This window comes from Heteronotia binoei, chromosome 6 (genome assembly GCF_032191835.1).
Source record: "Heteronotia binoei isolate CCM8104 ecotype False Entrance Well chromosome 6, APGP_CSIRO_Hbin_v1, whole genome shotgun sequence".
NCBI lineage: Eukaryota > Metazoa > Chordata > Lepidosauria > Squamata > Gekkonidae > Heteronotia > Heteronotia binoei.
The window spans coordinates 77226943-77248395 of NC_083228.1; the positions used below are offsets into that span (position 1 = coordinate 77226943).

General features: G+C 41.4%; 2 protein-coding genes across 2 annotated transcripts in view; both read right to left on the bottom strand.

Annotated features, from left to right (window-relative positions):
• Positions 1–229: 229 nt before the first annotated feature.
• On the bottom strand, positions 230–4027 carry NPM3 (nucleophosmin/nucleoplasmin 3). The gene is made up of 5 exons (XM_060240852.1): positions 3941–4027; positions 3147–3266; positions 2494–2587; positions 1452–1585; positions 230–893 (listed from the first exon to the last, which is right to left on the bottom strand). Exons 1-5 carry the CDS (start codon positions 3941–3943, stop codon positions 885–887), a joined length of 360 nt encoding a protein of 119 aa, XP_060096835.1. The 5' UTR covers positions 3944–4027; the 3' UTR covers positions 230–884.
• A 9157-nt stretch (positions 4028–13184) lies between these two features.
• The window catches only part of OGA (O-GlcNAcase), a 45317-nt gene continuing 37048 nt past the window's right edge, over positions 13185–21453 (bottom strand). Inside the window, exons 14-16 of the mRNA XM_060241813.1 lie at positions 19619–19811; positions 16972–17131; positions 13185–15323 (exon numbers count right to left, since the gene is read on the bottom strand). Of these exons, the coding sequence (XP_060097796.1) occupies positions 15187–15323; positions 16972–17131; positions 19619–19811 (490 nt within the window). The 3' untranslated portion in view covers positions 13185–15186. The remainder of the gene's footprint in view (positions 15324–16971; positions 17132–19618; positions 19812–21453) is intronic.

Here is a 21453-nt window from a genome sequence, read left to right on the forward strand (position 1 = left end):
TGTTTCAGTGGTTGAGCCCCCTAGGTTCATACCCTGCCTGGCATCTTCAGGTGCTGATGAAAGACCCTTGTCTTCTTGCGATGCTGGAAAACTGCTGCCTATCAGAGTAGATGGGTCTGGTGAGCTACATTACTATAAGGCAGTTTCATTTGCGCTCTGTACTTTGTGCATATTTGAGAAAGGGGTGGGGGAGGGAGAGAAAGAAGACAGAAAAGCCCAATACTTGGGAAATGAATTAATACTGCTAATTCTTTAACTCTCCAGTAGAACAGTAGCACACAAATTACAAAACATTTTTACTCTAAAATGTAAAGCACCTTATTAAAAAAGGTAGCACTAGAAACATTTAAAAAAGAGACTTGCAAAGAAAATTATGCCTAGGAAACACATATAGGCTGTTTTCACTCCTGCCAATGCACAATCCTTAAATTAGGGGGGGAAACTCAAAAAACAAACCCATATACTGAAAGTATTTAACATTTTCAAAAATTGTTCAAAAATAATCAGAAGAAAATATTATTATTTTTCAGAAAGTGAATCCTGTGGGCATCTTTATGGCGATGAGAGAAGGAGTAAACATTTTAACCATGTACAGAGTCAAACTGGCTCAGTGCCATACACACAAAAACCCCAAGGAGGAATTCCAGTAGCATTACCTATTTCTCCAAGCCACAGCGTCCTTAAAGTCATACAATGCATAGAGATGCACGCTACACTGAGTAGCAATAGTCAAAGTATTAGAGTACCTTTCCAGGTACAAAAGGCACAGCAGCAACTAGTTTTCCTAGGAAGAAAAGGAAAGAGATCTATGATGTTTTTTCAAGCCTCCTGTGACTCCTCCAACAGCTTTTCCCAGAGTTTGTAGTAAAGGCCACTTATATCAGCTATAAGTCCTGGACAAAAAAAGAGAAAGATAGGTTTGTTTTCCCAAGAAATCTAGCAGCAGAAATCACAGGTCAAGGAAGGTTAAAACACAGCAACCTCTCCTCCCCACCACCATCCATATGCTGCTGGCTTCACTTCAAGTTACCAAGACCAAGAGTAATCAAGAGTGATCTGGAAGACCCGCCTGCCCCCTCCTCCATTCCCAAAGTCAGCCCCTGAAGCTTTGAAAATACCAGGAAATGCACTTCTCTTAACATTGCAGTAATCCAGCCAGGCAGCCTGTCTTTTTACCTGCTGCAAAACTGAAGCTCTGTAGTAGATGAAAAAAAGGGAAAGACACCAGTCCAGGTCTACAGAAGCTTCAAAACAGACAGAAAGGGCTGCGTAATTTCTTCTTGCCCTGAAACTTTTCTTTTAAGGGAAGTTCTTATTGGAAGCTGCAGTTTTGATTATGGGACCATGAAAAGCAAGGTTGCCCATTTATATAGTCTAAGGACAAGATGGTGCTTTGCTGTGATAAGAATCCACTGGCTTCAAAGCTTCACAGTCCTTCTACAAGTACATACCTTTGGGGGAGCCAAGCTAAGACTTTGTTTCTTCTTCTTGGCTGGCTTGACAGGGGAGAGCTCTCCCTCATCTTCCTCACTAAAATCCTCATCCTCTTCACTCAATTCATCATCCAAGAGATCCCGCCTATCAACTGAGACAAAAGGCATCTTTTTATTTGACAGCATTCCTCAGACCTGGAAAATGGCTTCAGCCTCTCTCCTGGCCAGTCTTGTCCCAGGAGCAAGATGACACCTGTGCCCTGGCAGACTTGTTTAACTTCTGCAGGGCACACAAAGCTGATTTATTTAGGTTGACTTTTATTCATTTACTTATTTTAGTAGGCTTATATACCACCCTTTCCCATAATGAGCTCAGGGCAGATCACAACATAAATTGAACAATAAAAAACCTACAATTTAAATTTTAAACAATACAATAAAAAACCAAAATAGAACAAAAGAACGTGCATCACAGTTCACAAAATACAGCAGTTTTTGGCCCAAGAAGAAGCGATGGTGTTAATAATAAGATTCAGCACCACAACAAGGCTGTAAAGCATGATGTCACAACAAGGGAGGCCTTTCAGAGGGTAGCGGTAATAGTGGTATGAAGATAGCCACGGATTTTACTATTTTAATGTTCTAATATTTTATATTTTTTTATATTATTGGTTTTAATGTAAGTCACCACGAGACCCTTTGGGTGAGTGGTGACTAAAAAAAAATCAAATACATAAATAAGGCAACTGTCTCAAGTACTGAAGTGTATTCACACAACAATCCACACCAACCTGCCTCAATCAAACTATGGAGTGCATAGAAACAACTAGTATGTGGTAGTCCTCCTTACTTCTTGGCAGGATGAAACAAATTTGCTTGCCTACATCCCTGAAGAAAAGGACATTGCTAACGAATGCAGAATCACTTCACCTAACAATGGTTACAAGGTAGCCTACCCTCTACCACATCTGTCCTTAAAAGGCAACACAAAGATCTCCCCCACATCTCCACTTTTAGCCCCCCCTCCCTTTGTACATAATGGTTCTCTGGATTCCCTTACAGATCTGGTGTAGTCCAGAAAGGTGAACAGGACCAGATCCTGAGCGCAGGCGGAAGGTCACTGGAAGATGAAGCTGAAAACCATTCAAACTCAACTGTGGAGAGATGAAGGGAAATAGAAGTTAGGGGAAAATATAAATTTAATGGGAAGGGGGTTTCCTGGGCCTCAAAGTAGATCAGGAGATCTGGCTTTATTCTCCCTTCTGCCAAGTCAAAAATGTTTCCAATTGTCTTTCCTGACCCTCATCTGCTCCTTGTCCAGATAATGAACCTTGTATGCACATCTGAATGACATCCCTTATCACTAGCTACAAATCCAGCACCACAGATATACTTCAGTCCCGTCCAGCACACTCGCTTTTGTCCCAGCTGTTGTACGAATGTTTAATGAAACAATACATTTGAACTGAGGACTTAAAAGAAATGTGTGCTTTGAGCTGAAAATAACTGACAGGCATATATGATGACAGACATCTTAACCAGAAAAGAACTCAGCACCTCAAGAATCAACAAACTCCCCAGGAGCAGTCCCAGGCAAAGTTCAAACTGGTAAAGCAAAGCATTTCTTCCTCTCCCTATCAACTCAAATACCCTGTAGCCACTAATCATCTCTTCCCTGGGGCCTAAGCCCCAGTTTTCAGTAGACCATTTTACCGAGGGTTGGCATGATAACTTCAGATTGGCCACTGGCACAGCAATTTCTTCATTATGATAGTTGCGACCCACAACTTCCACTATGTTGCATTCATCCTTGGCACCTTTAGACAGGCAAACCTTTAAAACAAAAGAGACAGAAGAGTCAAAAATGGCCTATCCTGAGCCCTGACCTAGATAGCCTAGGCAAGCCAATCTCATCAGATCTAGGAAGCTAAGCAGGGTCAACTCCACCAAGTACTTGGCTGAGAGACCTCCTTGGAAACCCGGAGCCTGAGGCAGGGGCTTTATTCAGTCACCTCTCTGAATATCTTCCATGCCCACAGTAGGGATCAGTCACCAGAGGTCACCATGACTTCCAGGTGCACACACACTAACATTAAAAAAAAACTAAAAAGGGGAGGGGGAATGGCCCATCCTGCATCTAAAAGGCAGTGTTCTTAGCTAATAAAGATGAACTTGCAGAACTAGTGTTTGGAGGCAGAAAGACAAGAGAACCCAGGAAGATCTAGTTTGAGGAGCTATGCTGCACTATTAAGACCTACGATAAAGAAACCCAAGCCTTTGTTTAACCCTGGAAGAGAGGGTGTGTTCTCATGATGAATTCAGCACTTTCACAAAACACCACAGCCCACATTATCACCCACTTTCTGGCAACTGTTATTAGTACCCCTCATAGATCTGTTATGCTAATGGCAGTGCTTTTCTCCAGCCTCTGATGCAAATGGCTCTCAATTTGCTGCATTTTACCAGCCATGCTCCTTGCATCCCTATGACTGGCCCTACTGCCTTACCATATTCAAAGCTAGGGTATGATCAGAGTCATCCTCTTCAGATAGTTTAAAAGTGTATGATCGGGCATGGCTGTTCAACTCACATCCTGGAGAAAATAAAAAGATAAAGATAAGTCCCCTGTGCAAGCACCAGTCATTTCCGACTCTGGGGTGACATCACGTCACAACGTTTTCACAGCAGACTTTTTACACAATGCAACTGACAAGGGATTCAAACAAGTCAAATCTGTAACTGCACCTATCCACCATCAAAGATGATTTTCAGGGGGTGGCTCAGCAGCCTATACCTTCTGAAGCAAGGTGGGTGGTTGTAAGAAACAAGGTCTTCTACTATGATGCCGTGGCCAGAATACCCATCTCATAATTTGCTTGGAGCCAGTCTCACTACATTTTACATGTGCCAGATAAAGACAGGATGAAAGTTGTGAGAAATGTATTGTAACATTTATTATACCAAAGTTATATTGTTGATGGCCTTCTAGAGATTTTATTCCCTGCTATGGTGTTAATTGCTGTTGTATTCATTGATACTGTGTTTCCTTTGAAGTTTTAAGATTTCTCCTTGGAGGGTGAATCAGTTTCTCTTTATTGCTGCTGTCATATGCTTATTATCTCAGTTTTTATTCATGGTTTATTGTTATATAATTGATTCCCGAGGCAGCTATTAATAAAGAATGTGGGTTTCTTTGCAACTGAAGCAGTAGTTGTTTTGCATCTGCTCAAATGACTGTGGTCCCAAGTCCCACAACAAAACAGCACAGCAATCAAGTACACTTAATGGCTGAACTGTGGGCTTTGGGGTGGATGGCAGAGAAGTTTAATCTCCCCCTCTCTTCGCCTTTACAAAGATGGGAAACCCAAAGTGGATGGCTCTTGGAAATCCGGCCAGAGAAGGATCAAGCTTGCCTTTCTTTTATTTCTTTTTTTAATAGTAGGTGGTTTTTTGTTTTTAATTTCCATAGTTAAATAGCATATGTCAACATTAATTCAAGCAAGACCCATCAGTACTGGTGAACATCTTAAATAAAAGTTTGTGCATTATCAATTATTCATACTTCCTGTTCCAAACATTTCAATGTCTTTGACTAAAAAGAGTTTTTAAAGGTTCTACACAACTCCTCTCATTTTCCTTATTTACATTCCCTTGAACTACCTCAATAATATTAAAGAGTAAGATAGCAGTAATAACATGTGATTTGCGAATACAATTTAAAACACTGACTACCAGAGATGATTTGGCTATTATGCTTCCAACATGACTCCGACGAACATAAAAAACCCTGTTTGCATTAGTCTTTTTATTTATTATTACGAAACCTTATCCTACCCTCCCATCCTTTAAAAAAATCCCCAGACACTTCCTATGTGCTGAACTCTGGAGTGCTTTCGCTATTGAACTGGCATGCAGGTCTATAGAACGGGGATTAAAGTACATTTGCCATTCATTTATTTGAGCAACAAGCTCGATTTCACACTGAGAAAGATCCAATAAATTTCTGGCAGAACAACTTCCGTTTCCTTAATTATTCAAGCCACGTGGAAGCATTGCTGGTTTAAGCCACGCTAGTTTGGAAAAAAAGCGAGTCAGCACGTGCCTCCTGGGTTTGGCTCGCTCACAGCCAGGATCGCTATTTAAGATTCCCGTCCAAGCAATCCCCATTTCAGATCAACACCCCAAACAGGTAGATCTGAGTAGTATTTATATTAGCCTCCCCAGCAAAAATCAAAATTGGTGTCACCGCCGGTAGATCGTCTCCCCCTGCAAGAAGATCACCACTTTAAAGCTTCCTGTTTCTAAATACTGAAATCTCTGTGAGACTTACCGAATGAAAAAGTGCCGCTGCAAATCGATGCTTCACCATTCACGCAACTTTCCAGATCCAAGAAGGCAGCCATGCCCACACCAAAAAGAGCACGCCGAGAAAGAGACAGGAAGACGCTACAAGAACCTTCGAGCCCCGGCTCGCCTGGGACCGCCCTTGTGGGCACAGAGTCCCGCGACCACCAATGAGAAGGCCGGGACGGACGAGGTGGGCGGGGACTGGTTTTCTCCCTAGGACGTGGGAGGAGGTAGCTGCATTTTCTTCAAGACAGGTTTTATTAGGTCCGATAAAATAACCTTTCGAAAGAGAGTTTGTATTGGGGATGGGGGGCTGATGACTTAGATTCTGTGAAATATAACTTTCAGCCTCAGAAAAGGAGAGGGAAACCCGGGGTTTGTAAGGTGCAGCTTCAGGATCTAAGAACATTCTACCCAGGAAAAGGTAAGTTGCCCCTCAGGCGCTGGCGTGGCCGGAGCAAGTCGAAAGTTGCCAAGAAAAGCCGCTCATTGCTCTGTACTTCTTCTTCCCCGTGCCCCAAAGCTACAGAAACACAAACCCAGATCAAAAACTGGCAAATGACGGAAACGCGAAAAGCTGAAAGCGCTCTAAAAAACGCGATCGAGGAAAATTCCGCCTTTTGGGGGCCTTCAGGATACACTGTATTAGGGCAACCAAAATAGAAACATTTATAATATATCGGCACAGCAGAGAAACAGAGCGTTCAGAGCTGACTTGGCATAATGGATGGAGTACAGGAGTAGGATCCTGGATCACCTGAGTTTGTAGCAGGGAAAGTTCAAATCCCTCTCTACTACAGAGCCTTGCTGGATGACCTTGGGCTAATCACATTTCCTCATACTCATCTAGCTCATAGAGTGGTTGTTGGGAGAAGATGGGAGAGGGAAGAATGATGGGTCCGCATTGGGAAGAAAACTGGGATATAAATGACTCCAATAAGACTGTAGTATGACCTGCATAGCCCAATCTCATCAGATCTCAGAAGCTAAGCAGCTTTGACCCTGGCAAGTATTTAGATGGAATACCAGATTCATAACTATATGTGTGTGTGTGTGTGTATGTATGTATGTATGTATGTATGTATCAGCACTGGAAAACTCAACAGCAGCAGAGAAATTTCAAATGGGAGGGCATAATAGCCTCCCTCAGCCAAAATCTCGTACAACCTTCCTGAAGATGAACCAGAGTACATTTTGCTAGTACAAACTATTACACCCAGTTGGAAAGTTTAAAAATATTTGTTACATGATACATGCATCAAGCCACAAATAGTGGAAAGGAACCTGGGGGATGGGAGTAGGAGAGTTGCTACAGAGCCAGAAGACTCCTTTTCCCTGGTGTTAAAATTTCTTCACAGATCAGATGGAAATAAGATCTAGTCAATGATCCATTCAGAGTGGGTGGGGCTTACTCTGACCTGTTGATGAATCTGAATACCATGCATAAACCTCTAACAATGGCTGATTACTTGTTTCTCTCCCCAGTCAGAAACCACTGAATTTGAATTCATATGCAAATTTAATACAGTCAGATTTTGATTCAACAGAAACGGGGGGGGGGGGGGGGGATACTTAACTCCTACAGAAAATAATTGCCCTGGTTCAGCTGGGAGTGGCTTGTTTTCCCCCTTTTTACTGGAACGTAATATCAGTTATGTCCTGGAAACTGGATCTTCTGACTTCTTTGTGGAACCCCTCTACCCCCTCTTCTGCTATTTGAAGAGTGTGTACATATCAAGCATTACAGTGAGCTCTAAGTATTGAAAACTATGCAATGATACATCTTAGTTTATTAGCTTGCAAACAAGCATATTTTCATGCTTGAGAATGGCGTGAACTACTTTGAGACTCTTGCCATGCTTGTATGGCCCTTCCTCATCACTGTACTAGCAAAAGGAGTTACAGGATCCAAATATCTGCATAAATGTTAGGCAAGTTACAGCACAATCCTAGACATATTTACCCAGGAGTAAGTCCCATTCAAATCAATGAAACTTACTGTCAAACCAGTGAGCATTGAATCTGACATAAGTGATCCTCCCATGGGTCTGAGTATATTTCTGCAAAACTGGACTAGTTAGTAACCTGCATATGTTCAACACTTGCAAAAAAGGAGGCAGTTATTTTTTTTAATACAGTGATTGGCTGGGGAGGGAGCAAATAGGTAATTTGAACAAAAGGAGGAAAGGAGGGTGGCTGGCAGAGATGGGATTTCCTCTCTCCTGCATGTCCCAGTGGGTCTGGTTTCTGACGGATTATAACTTTAACTCCTTTAAAGTGAAAATGATTGTTCAGTTTCCATGGGCAAGGAGCAGGCCATACTGGGCTTCTTCGTGAGACAGTGCTAATGACTTCCCCCATATACTTTTTCTGAGAGACGCTTTCCCTCAAATTGAAGCTGCAGATGGCTCAAGATAAGCCAAACCGGCAGTAATATCTAGGCCTAACTACAGTTGCTTAGCACTGATGACTCTCTTGAGGCTTTCCAAGCCTTTTGCTCTTGCAGCTTGTTATACAAACTCTCACCAGACTTCTTGGGATCTGCCATAATCCCACAACTCTTTTTTGAAACAAAAGATGAATATACAAATGCTTTCCTTTATGGGCCCTGTGGGATTTTTGGAAAGGTAAATCTTATGACCAGAAATTTCACCTCCCACAGCTAAAAGTGAGAGAAAAAAATCAGTCCCTGTAAAGCAAATTCCTGAAGATTAGCCCTTCTAAGTCTGCTACAGTCAACAAAGAAGAAGAAGAAATTGGATTTATATCCCGCCCTCCACTCCGAAGAGTCTCAGAGCGGCTCACAATCTCCTTTACCTTCCTCCCCCACAACAGACACCCTGTGAGGTGGGTGGGGCTGGAGAGGGCTCTCACAGCAGCTGCCCTTTCAAGGACAACCTCTGTCAAAGCTATGGCTGACCCAAGGCCATGCCAGCAGGTGCAAGTGGAGGAGTGGGGAATCAAACCCAGTTCTCCCAGATAAGAGTCCGCACACTTAACCACTACACCAAACTGGCTCTCCTTTGTCTTTGTGGCTCCTAGTCTTTGTGGCACCTAAAAGATTAAGAAAATCAGTGTGGCATAAACTTCCATGAACCAGAGGTCACTTGGGCTAGGAACATGAAGCAACATCATCAAAATATGAGCAGAATGGTGGAGGCTATTATGATGGCAGGCTGTGCTCCTGGCCCTCCATAATTACCCTGCTTTTTGTAGCTTTGGATATACATCATCTGAATGCTACTCTATAAAGTAGGATCTAGTTTGGAAAAGTTTATGTCATAATCAGTTTTGCAGCACCAATTAGTTTTGAAGCGCCAAATTTAAAACAATTAGTTTTGAAGCACCTCACTGGGGGTGGGGAGGGGAGACCTGAAAATGGGAATGCAGTTTCTACCATAGGATGAAAAAACTGATCAAGTATGTTTCAGATTGTCCTACTTACAGTTACTATTCAGATTTTGAAACTAATTCCATTTATGTTACAGGTTTCTCTAATAAAATGTCTTATTAAAGGCTTTAGACCAGTGTTTCCCATTTGCAGGGTCGTGACTCACTACTGGGTCAAAAGAAAAGCCAAAGCTAGACCCACCCCAAAGCTAGCTCTGTGTTGTGCAGAGAGGAGCTGGACTGCCTCTCCTTCCTTCTCCCCCGCTCCCAGTGTTTGAGAGAAAAGCTGGAGTCCACTGGCACTTTAGACCCATGAAGTGTTCTTCAGGGTATGAGCTTTCATGTGCCTTGCAGTATGTTCTTTTTGGGAGATTTCCCCAGGAGGCCTGGGAGGCAAAGAAGGGTGTATGTTTTTTTCAGCAGGGAGGGGTGGGGAATGGGCATTCCAGTAGCTATTTTTTTTACCAAATGACCCCTGGGCAGAATTTTTGCTGGGTGGAGTCAGCTTTGTTTTTCTTTGCCCCCCTTTTCTTTCTTTCCCTGCAAGTGATGATCTTTCTGTATTCTTGGTGCTGGGAGGAGGGGAAGCAACAGTGGGAGGGGTTCTAGTGCCCTGGCCCCACTGGTGGACATTTTGGTGCTTTTTGGGCATTGTATGAGGGAATTTTGGACTGGATAGTCCACTGGTCTGATCCAACATGGCTCCTCTTATGTTTATGTTTTTTCTTTCCATGTCTTTCTTTTCCTTTCCTTCTATTTCTTTCTTTCCCTTTTTCTTTCTTTCCTTCCATTTTTACTGGATGAAACTTTTCTGTTTATCATACTGTTGTTGCAGACAGGAGCTCTGCCAATGAAAAGTTGGCACCCCCAGTTGTAGCCAGGTGGCTTTCTTTGAGATTTCTGTGTGAGTGAGAGTAAGAGGTGTGGGGCAGAAAGAGATTATTGGAGATTACTGCGGTATATCTCAACAGCACTGGAAGAGATAGTACTATGAACTTGGCACCATTTTACTGGTCCTGCTTTTAACAGCTTGTCTGACACCAAAATTAAACTCCTCCTGTAGATATTAAAAAGGATGAAAGTATCTGCACAACAAGTTGCTTTAAAAGGCTTGGGAAACAACCAGTAAAAAGCTGCAAGCCCTCATAAAAACCCTTTTTGGGATAACTGCAGAAAAGCTTGTATGAACTTCATGTAACTTGAAATTAATTCATAATTGCAGTACAATTCTCTGCTACCTTTCACAGCAATTTCCCAGTGTTTCAACCAAAGAAAAGCATGAAAAATAGCTGTTGAAAGATTTTCTTGAAACCAAGCAAGCTTGGTTGTAGCTTGAGGCAGGGTTCCAGTAGTAACAGCTGAAGGAAGGGCCTACTAAATGTGTCAGCATATTTTGAGGGAGAGCAGCTACCAGGGCCCAGTGTGGGTGGTACACAGTGCTGGCATTCCTGATGGCAATGGCAACAGCACTCCCAACTGCATACACTGGCCAGTGCTGTTGAGGAAGGGATGTGTAGGTGGTACAGGTAATTGAACATGGGCATTAGGAATGCTTGCAAGCTGGAGAAGAACACACAAACAGATAGGTGCATGCAGGTGTGGAATGAAAAGAGAGGACTGCTCACTTTCCACACCCATTTTGGCTCAGCATGAGTTTCAGAGAGATTTTTCTGAAAATGAATTTACTTCCAAAGAGGCAGGTTTTGGGGAGTGCCCCGAAAGTGACATCACTTGGTCCTTGACACCACAGGAAATGGCATGATTCCTATCTCCTGGCTCCACCCCCAAATTTTAGTGGGCCACAAAGGAGAAGTGTAAAAATAACCGGGCTGTGGGAAAGAAAAGTTTGGGAAACCCTGCTTTAAACATTTAGGGTGGGAGGAGTATAATAATTTCTGACCACTATAAAGCCAGATAACCACTTGTTACAAAACATACTTACTGTTACACCATAATTTGTATTATTGTCAGGACCATTCCTTCATAGGGAGGACCTCAAGGGACATAAATTAGGACTGGCATTCTACTGCTCTATTACAGTCTTGAATCATAAATTAGTATGAATTGAAAATCTATCCAGGGCTGGAATAAAAGGCCACTGTTGTCTGAAGTTTTTTCTTTTGCTTGGTCCACCCCTTTTCTATTCGGAAGCTTTTTCCTGTCCAGCTCAACATCTAGAATAGCTGTATTCTATCCAACAAATCAATCTTGTTCTTCTAGGGTACATCATTTTGCTATGAATGATGTGGGAAGATACTACATAGTACAGCTGTTATATTTCCATGTCGTTACATTAAAACATTTATGACTTTCTTCACTATTGCTTTCTCTGCAAGCCTTTTTGCAGAAGGTTCTTTTGAACACAAAATAAAACAAGACTTTTTATTTCTGACAACATGCCACTATCTGTTCCTCTGCTGCTCAGTAAGAAACCTGAAAGAGAATGAATTGTTCCTGAAGGCAAGAAACAAATGAGTAACTTTTTCAGAAGACCACTTTTCTTCTAGTACCAGTTCTCTATAGATTATTTTTGGCACTGGAAAGCCCAACATTAAGATTTCTTTCAAAGGGGATTCTGGGTCACTGTCATGACAACATGTGCATATGTACACAGCAAAGGTCTGTAAACATGAAGCATATAAACACAAAGCTACGGACTAAAATGTGTTAGACCAAGTCATGGTATGCAAGCAAACCTATGGACAACTGCAGTTCTCTTCAGTCAACATTGATGCACAAATAGCCTCCCTCAGACATCTTAGTGTACATTAGAAGTAGGTGCAGTGTTACAATGGACTAACTGTAGCAAGTTTTTCTCTTGTTAAGTTGATGCACTTATACTACTCATTGCATGGTAGGAACAGTGAGAAAAATTGTGGCCTAAAAGATTATTAGTTCAGTGATCAATCATATTCTGGGTCTCTTGATCACTGATCCATATGCTACATATTGCATTTGTGTTTAAACAAGACAGGAATACCATTCACAGATCAGCTGCTAATTGTTCTATTCCTCATGCTGTGCATGCTACTTTAAATTCCATAGAACTTAAAAGAGCAAAGAGCTCGATGATAGTATGAGAATTATAGAAACTGAAGATGGGGAAATTTCAGTTGAACAGAACTTGGACACAATCATTTAAGTTTTCAGGTACAACTCAATTGCATCTGAAGAAATCCCCCCAGATACTAAGAGGGGAATAATATACATTTCTTCATTAGTTTTTTGAAGGCCTATACAGACTTGAAAGTGGTGAAGACAGAATGATGCATGTAAGATCCAAAATCTGTGCAGCCTGGGGGGGCGGGGCTATATTCAGATATGAGACTATAGAAATCTCAAGATAATTAATTGTTTAAAAAAAGCAACACAGGAATTTGTCTTAACAAGCCCAGAAAAGTAGCTAAAGATGCTGAAATTATATGGATTCATTAGAGGGAGATAAAACAGACCAGATTTTTGCCTCAAAAACAGAAAAACTTGGTTCTCTCAAGAAAAACCAACATCTCCAAAGATGGGCCCCAACAAGTTTAAGCCACAATTCAGAGGGGTTGCTGAGAAGAAAAAGTGCTTCCATTGTCACAAGATGTGCTTAGTTAACCAAGAAGAAATCCTCAGTGCCCATGTGAACATAAGAACATAAGAGAAGCCAATGAACATAAGATAGGCCAATGGCCTATCCAGTCCAACACTCTGTGTCACACAGTGGCCAAAAAAAAATCCAGATGCCATGAGGAATGTTAACTCAAATCACTTCAACACCAGAACAGTGTACTTGGGGGATAGAAACTCTAGTTACCTCTAAGGTAGAAATATCTTTAATATGTCCAGTATAGTAGGTTCCTGAGAGACTCAATAGTGCCTATATGGAAATGGTAGAAATACAAGCAAATAAGGCCCTAGCATTAAAGCCTTCACTAACAACCCACTTTTGCTATGGAGGCAAATCAGCAGGAGTACAACTCTAATTTTCTTTTCTACCTGCTTTCCTAATTCAGTAATACAAAGACAAGCTTTTACATTCACTTTGCAATTTATTCTATTTCTCACATGGTCTTCAAATACAGTTTTACACAGTCCGTTCTGCTACAGATACAGTAGATCTACAGACAGTCCTTAAAGTGGCATTCCAACTGTGTATGCAATGAAAACTGATAACCATGAAAGCTGTGTCAGTGCATTGCTTTACAACCCCAGAGCAAAGGACTGACCCAGAATTTCAAGCCTATCAACACAATCAGCTTAACAGTGATAAATTCTTAAGGAAAGAGATTGTATTAACTGTATAAAAAGCTCCCCCCCCCTCAAATTTAATGCCATAAATCCAGATTATGTTCTCTCTGGCATCTACTTAAAAACTAAACCAAGTGGCTAGCTGCTCAGCATATACTCAAAGCCATACAGCTCATGACAGCCAGCTTGGAATTACACAAGATCTATCATAGCTCAGTGCCTTGTTCCCCAAGTGAAATGTATTTGCTGCAGCTTAAATATTTTGCTATTAAAACTGTTCACATAGTGAAAAATCAAAAACCAGCGAGTAACAACCAAGCCCAATCATTGGCATCTTGTGAAGGTTTCAGACTACATTATAGTAGTTAAATGCCATTAGAAAAAGTGTACGAAACTTCTTCCATAGATGGAGGGCTTTTAGAAAAGTGATCAACTAAATTCCATCTTTTCCCAAAGGGCATATTTGCAAAAGAAGCCAAAATAATTGATTGTGGCAGATGAGAGAAATGAGGTGCGATGTTGGCTGACCGCCTCCTGGGAACAAGGCATTCATTTGGAACAGCAACAACTCTCCCAAGTGGGGCAGCTACCTCCCTACTACAATTCCTAGCCATGCAGATACCACCTGTTGGATTTTGGTGACAACCTCAAACACTTGAAACAGGTGATATATTAAAATTAGGCAACTACTTAAATAATGTGTAAAATGTGCTTTTTGTCCACAAAGAAGTCTGACACAAACGTGCGTGACTTGAAGACCTGATTTACGCAGACTGACATAATCACTCAGGATAGAAGCTGTAAACCACAGCATACAGCTGTTTCACACAGTCCGGCTGGGCAAATGACTGGTTGTGGCAGTAATAATCTCACTGGATCACCCTCCAACCAGTGTTTCTCTAGCAGGAGGCAGCATCTACTGCACCCTTTTTGACAACTTGTTTTCTAAAGGAATGACCTTTCTAGACCAGCATTCTCTCCCCCCCGCCATGATATTTCTACTGAAGAGCATGAGGCACAGCAGAAAAGGCCAGTAGTGGAATTAGCTTCAGCCTCTCTTGTGGTTTGACATTATTTGAAAGTGCTGTCTCAGAACAACATCACTTTGCTTTGAAAAGCAAAAGAATTACAAAACAATTAAACACAAAGTGTCAGCATACAGTTTATATATATTTACACACTGAAATTTACACTTCTGCCACTGAGTAACTTCACCACAAACAAATGCAGTTTATCCCTATGAAGCTTAACCCAATATTCTTTAGAGGCAATGACCATTCCTCTCCTATCAGGAAGCAGGACAGAAGGCAAAACCCAAGGCTATCAAATATTGATCTTTTCACTTGTTGACTGGCACAACCACTGTCCTTTCTTCTCACAGGATGAATCCCACTTGCACCTCTCTCATTCCACTTGACAATACGGGAGATGGGGCATTTTATGTTCATGCTTTCTGGATAAGACAGCCTTTCAGCTGACTACATAGGTAGATGCACGGAACTGCCATCAGTACTTTAAGGAATTTGTGGGTCTCTTCCCCAAGGCAACATCATATGCAGTATTTCTTGGCACTCTGCTTAAGACCAGGAAATGAGGATGACCAGTATCTGTTTTCCAAACAGTGTTTTCAGCAGCATCTTGGAGAGGTAATGGGTGAATTTTCACAAAGCTGTCAGGCCAGCTGACTGATGCCTTTGTATGGACAGACAATAAGATAAAACTCAGCTCACCACTCTCCGGCAGTTAGGAATCTAAAGAATCAAATACTCATTGACCAAGCTCCTTACAAACTTCTTCCAAGGATAATGGCATCCTTAGGAAATCCTTCCATCTTTGCTATTTCAAAGCATCCAAGCTTGCTGTAAAATTCCAGAATTCTTTTATCATCTGGTCTCACTTCACAGAAAGCCCCACGAGAGCCTGAAGAACAAAGAAAATAAATTATTTGGGGAACAGGAGAGAGCAGAGAGAAATTACTGTATTAAAGTTGAAACTATGCAATCAGATTTATTTCACTTTTCTAGTCTCATTACCAGACCATTTCTGACTAGACCCAGGGTCAAGAGTAAAAACCATATTTACAAATGATTGATGACCACTCCCTTGGAGAGTACTTTTAATTTCCTTGTGTATGCCATCATCCCAGCTAGTACCCGCTGCCATTGATCTCCAAAGTCCATTATGCAGAAGGCCCAACACTTCAGGTACCTAAGGAAAATCAACTATCACTCTAGCTAGGACACCAATAATTGAGGCATAATTCTAAAATGTACGTAATCCAATCAGTACCAAACAGGTTAGCCATGTGGCAAGAGGGAGAGAAACCCAAAGTCTGCTTGGGCGTTAAAAACCAGCTGCTTGGCACTCTGTGTCCCAGAATGAATTACAGATGCCAGCCTCTCTCAGCCATGTAGGAGCACATGCTCAACTACACAGTTATGTGAAATTTAAAGGAACAGGCCGTGAGGGCATTATCCTGTCCCCTGGCAACAGGAAGTAAACAGATGCTGCAAATATTGGTAATTTTCTGCTTTTGATACATAGACCTCCTAGTAATGGTCATCTCCAAAAAGAAATTCTGATACTATTGTTGCAACTACATACTCAAAAGCATACATGAGATAACGCAGAGTTAAACCAACTTTGCTTGTGATGGGCAATAATTAGTCAGCTTTGAATTATTATACTCAAAGGATATGCCCATGCTTTTGAATCAGGAACATGATGTGCAAATAAACCTATTGCAATTAATTTGAAAATACCTGTTTACTAACCCCAAAAGATTCTTGTAACCGTTAGAGAAAAGCTTGAAAGTCTAATATAATTGTTATAACTATTTACACAACTGATCAACAAATATACATTAAGTACACACAGGGTCGCCAACTCTAAGTTGGAATATTCCTGGAAAATTTGGTTGTAGGGTCTGGGGTAGGAGGGACCTTAACAAGTTATAATTCCACACAGTTCACCCTCTAAAGCAAACATTTTCTCCAGGGGAACTGATCTCTGTCATCTGTAGATCAGGTTTAATTCTAGGAGATCCCAACTTGGATGCTGGTAACCCTAACAAGCACTGCACCACTGTGCATGCTTGAAAAACCAAAGACTTTCTAACAGGAAATAGTTGGACTGGATTTCTCCTGTGGAACAAAAAAGAATTAGGACACACTGGGCTTCCTTAGTAACAATGCCATCAATGAAGTGGCCCATTCCTGGTAATCTGCCAATGGAAGATGTGTAAATATCTGCAGAAATTCAGGAGCAGGTTTTGAATATTCTTCTCAGACAATTATCTTTTTAAAATTTTATTTCATTAAAAAGCACATATCAGGGAAAAAATAGGTGAAGGAAAGAAGTGATAACACACAGTAAAGGGAAGGCAAGTACCATACTCCTGCTATTAGGGGCATTAAGCCAGTACATATCCCCAGCAGTTCAGACAATTATCTGAAACTCTCACCTACACTGGTCAGAGGTTGGAACTGAAGATTGCATCAAGGTATAGAAAGTTGTAACTGCTTTTAAAACCCCAACAAGCTAGAGCTGTTACTTGTCAGAAACTCACCATTTGCCTTGAGGGAAGAGAGAAGGCAAGCCATCATGCTTTTAGCTACACTTGGATCAGTCACCTTTTTATGGATGTCAATCTTTATTAATGATGGGAAGTTGGCAAGGAATGTTTCTGGAAGCACTTCTTGCTCCTCATGGAAACTCAACATAATTTTCTAGAATATACATGATTGAAAGAATCTTTGAGTAACATAACAGTGACCATGTTGAAAACATGTTATGCACTTGCAGAAGTTCACTTGGGCTACACTAATCACATGATTAGATTTTCACATCGGTCTCCAAACATGAGACTAACCTAGCTAAATGCAATAAATTCTATGAGCTTCACCTCAAACAGCAGCCCCACCTCTTCATCAATGTCTGAGACTATACATGTTAAACTGATTAAAACTGAAGGCCCTCCTTTGAAAATTGTTCTTTTTAACATCAGCTTCTCAAAACAAGGCTGTTGGACAACCTGAATTACTACCAGAGGCCTTAGCTTATTATTCCAACTACAAGAGCCCCGCAATGTAGAAAGCCTGGTTCTGTAGCAAAGATGTATCCTTTTGTACTGGGTCAGCTTCCTCTTAATTGACAGAGGAGTAGATGACCATGGCTTGGATCCAGCACAGGGTTTCTTATGGTAGAAGGGTTTCTGCTCATGGGTCATTTAGTTTTTCTTCCTCTGGAATCAGAAACCAATGTACACCCCCCACACACAATCCAGTGATTCAAACAGCCCAAGAAAAAAGACTGCCCCAGAACAAAAATGCATATGAAGAAGAGGTAAAGAACAATGAAGCTGAACACAGGTACCCATCAGTAATCCTTGCTGACTCTTAGCAAGCTGGGACCTGCTGGGAAGTGTGCAAAACTAGCTGGCTGGAGACTTCCTATGCCAGCATGGCTCTGCCCAATGAATAGCAGTCCCCAGGATGTGGAATACCTAGACTGACATGTGACTGGGGGCAAGAGGTCCTGCTGCCTTCCACTCTATGCCAATACCTTGTTTGCTTACCCTGGACCCAGTGAACAGCATCTGTCAGCAAGACATTCCCTTGGACTGCAGTGTTTTCATGGGCAGAAGGATTTCTACCTGCAGAATGTGACTTTTTCACCTCCCAGCTGCTGAAGCCCAATGCTGCTGTTTGAGAACAGGGGACTCCCAGCAACAGTATTTAAGGGGGCATTTTGCATTGCAGCAAGGTGTGGGAAGGGGGGGAGGAAGAACCAGATTTTTTCAAGACTAGCAGCCTTGGCTGGAGAAAGCTAATAAACAAGGTGCCTATTCCCTGGTCTACAGGCATAGCTCTAAACATGAGAGCCAGGGTTTAGTTAGGATCCCAAAAAACTTAATGAGATAGATTTTTAGAATAAAAACTATTTAGTCCAAGGAAAAATTCTTCTATGTCAAAGGATATTTCTATGGAAATATCAAAGGTAACAGGGAACAAACATGCAAGATGTATGGCCAGCTACAGTCACCACCTCCTTTACTGCCATAACACCAATACCATCAAATACTGTATCCCCCCCCATAGCACCTGAGTCAAAAGGTTGTCTACCCCACTGTACAGGTTAACTGAACAAAGTAACAAAACTATTCAATTTATTAAATTCAAACCACAGAACAGTGTTTTAATTACAGTTACTCTGCTCAGCAACAGTATAAAATAGCCAGCAATTTTTCTAAAATAATGCTTCCCATGCCCAAGTTACATACATTGTCCTACATGCAAACATCAGCATTTTGAGGGGATGGGGGAAAACGAGCCTCTTGGCAGGGGGACTGTAAGAGCCCTACTGGATCAGAACAATGGTCCATCTAATCCAGCATCCTGTCTCACACAGGGGTCAACCAATTCCTCCAGACAGTCAACAACATGGCATAGAGGCCAAGGCCTTTCCCTGATGTTGCCTCATGGATTCAGAGGATTAGTGCCTCTGAATATGGAGGCTCCCTCAGTCACTATGGCTAGTAGCCACTGATAGACCTATCCTCCATGAATCTATCTGATCCCCCTTTAAAGCCATTTAGTCCTCTTTTAAAGTTGTTTATTCCTGTGGCCATCACTACATCCTCTGGCAGCAAATTCCACATTTTAATTCTCCAGCAGCAAATTCCACATTTTAACCTCTGTGAGAGTTGGGGTTGGGATCCAAGAACAGATAAGGGAAAAGGAGATCTCATCTAGCCTCTTCTGAATATCATAACTAGATATTTTATAGACACTCACCAGCATTTTGAAGCTATTTGCACAAATGAGCTAGTGTGCATGCATGTTATAAGCCAGGGAGCCTGAAATGTAATGGATGCACTACGTTCTATATGGGAGGCCAAATTCTATAATTTAATGCTTGACTATAACAATATGCAGTCAAGGAGCACCCTTGATTACAGTAATGTATACTGTCTGATACACAGTAACATATAGTTATATTCAATTTCATAAAGATGAAATTTAACATATTTAACACAACCCCTATTAAAATCATAGATTATGCTAGATTAAAATCTCTAGAGGAAAACTAGTTCTACAGACTACTTAGTCTGCATACCATGTATGTTGTATCTAAAGTTTTGCTAATGAAATTGTTCTCATCTTCCCTAGACACACAATACTTTAACCACTCAAGCATACATTAGCATGGCTAACCTCTGCCTCTGATAGTTCCTTGTCACCGCTTGGCTTGCTATATTTCTCCTGCATGAAAGGAATCCAGGCCATTTTGCATTTCTTTATGAAGGGGGTTACATCAACAGTTCCCAGTGCATAGCCACAGATGCCACTTTCATCCTCCAGGACAAAGCAGTAATCTGGGCTGAGGGACAGCAAACCACCTACCAACCTGAAAGGAGAAGAAAAAGGTTAGTTAAAGCAAAAACAAAATCATACAGATTACATTAAGTAACTGATAGAAAACCAAAGAATACATCTACACAACAGTTAAGTCATAAAATTTTGTAAGGGAGGAAGAAACAAACGGTGATGTCAGATAAGTGCAACCTGTGCATATTTAAGCTACATATCCTTAAGAACAGACTACTAGTATAATTTCAAGCTTAACAAATGCTTGTGATTTAGGTACTGCATATGGCAAATAAGTGGCAGAGAATGCAGAATGTAGGAAATAGGAAGGCTAGAGAAAAGTAGAATTAAGAACTTTAGACAGGTGCTGGAAGCGACAGTGATTGCAGAGAACTACCAAGTTTACGGTGACAGGGCTTCCAACCTCTATTGAATGACAGGTCTCTTTCAAAAGTACTGGGGAGTAAACCTTTTCTTGCACACAGACGGCCCCCTAATCTCAAACAGCTCCTCACTCACAACTATACAACATCTCATCTGAGCATGGACACTGGTACCAGAGCTTGCAATAAACCCAAGTGCCAACTTTGCTGTCACATACAGCCAGACAACACAATCACTGGACTTAACAGCATTAACTACGTTTCAGGTTTATTCATTTGCTCATCTTCCAACATTATATATGCCATTAAATGCCAACAATACCCTTCAGTTCTCTACATAAGGCAAACAGGACAAACCCTCCGCCAAAGGATAAATGGACACAAATCTGACATCAGGAATTACAGAACTGAGAAACCTGTGGGAGAACACTTTAACCTTCCAAAGCATTCAATGGGTGACCTCAAAGTAGCTGTTTTACTGCAAAGGAACTTCAAGAACAGAATGGAGAGGGGGACTGCTGAATTACAACTATTGTGAAACTTGGAACAAACACCTCCCCAGGACTGAACAGATATGTTGTTTTGTTTTTTTATCTCATTACAGATGCTAAACCCACTTTCACAAAGTATGGTGATATATCCACAGTATTCCAATGCATTTCTTTTAGGACAGTATATCAGAATAATGCTTTTGTACTGACATACTCAAACAAAGGATATTGGCTGTTTATCTCATTACATATAGTAAACCCATCTTCCACTATATTTTAATGTATTTTTTCCTAATGGCAAACTAGAATTATGTATATATTTATGTTACATGTTAAAAGGTAAATTAGTTGGACAGGAAAAACTTCTGAAAAAGAAATGCCTTCTTTTTGACCCAGGTTTATTAGCAATAGAATAATAAACAGGCATTCTGACATGTTACTGTTTTATGGTTTCCCATGCTAATGCAACCCAGATCAAAGGTTTTCTGAATTTGTTAATTTTACTATTCTGCTATTGGATTTTAACTTTGTACCACATGGCATTTGTACCACATGGAGAGCCAGTTTGGTGTAGCGGTTAAGTGTGCAGACTCTTACCTGGGAGAGCCGGGTTTGATTCCCCACTCCTTCACTTGCACCTGCTAGCATGGCCTTAGGTGAGCCACAGCTCTGGTAGGAGTTGTCCTTGAAAGGGCAGCTGCTGTGAGAGCCCTCTCCAGCCCCACCCACCTCACAGGGTGTCTGTTGTGGGGGAGGAAGGTAAAGGAGATTGTGAGCCACTCTGAGACTCTTCGGAGTGGAGGGCGGG

What these genes read in the sequence shown, in the direction of transcription:
- NPM3 (XM_060240852.1), bottom strand. An exon ending in AGTTATCATGCCAACCCTCG is followed by an intron (nt 2,588 to 3,146) that starts GTAAAATGGTCT and finishes ATCTCTCCACAG; the next exon opens with TTGAGTTTGAATGGTTTTCA. An exon ending in TTCTGGACTACACCAGATCT is followed by an intron (nt 1,586 to 2,493) that starts GTAAGGGAATCC and finishes CTTTTGTCTCAG; the next exon opens with TTGATAGGCGGGATCTCTTG.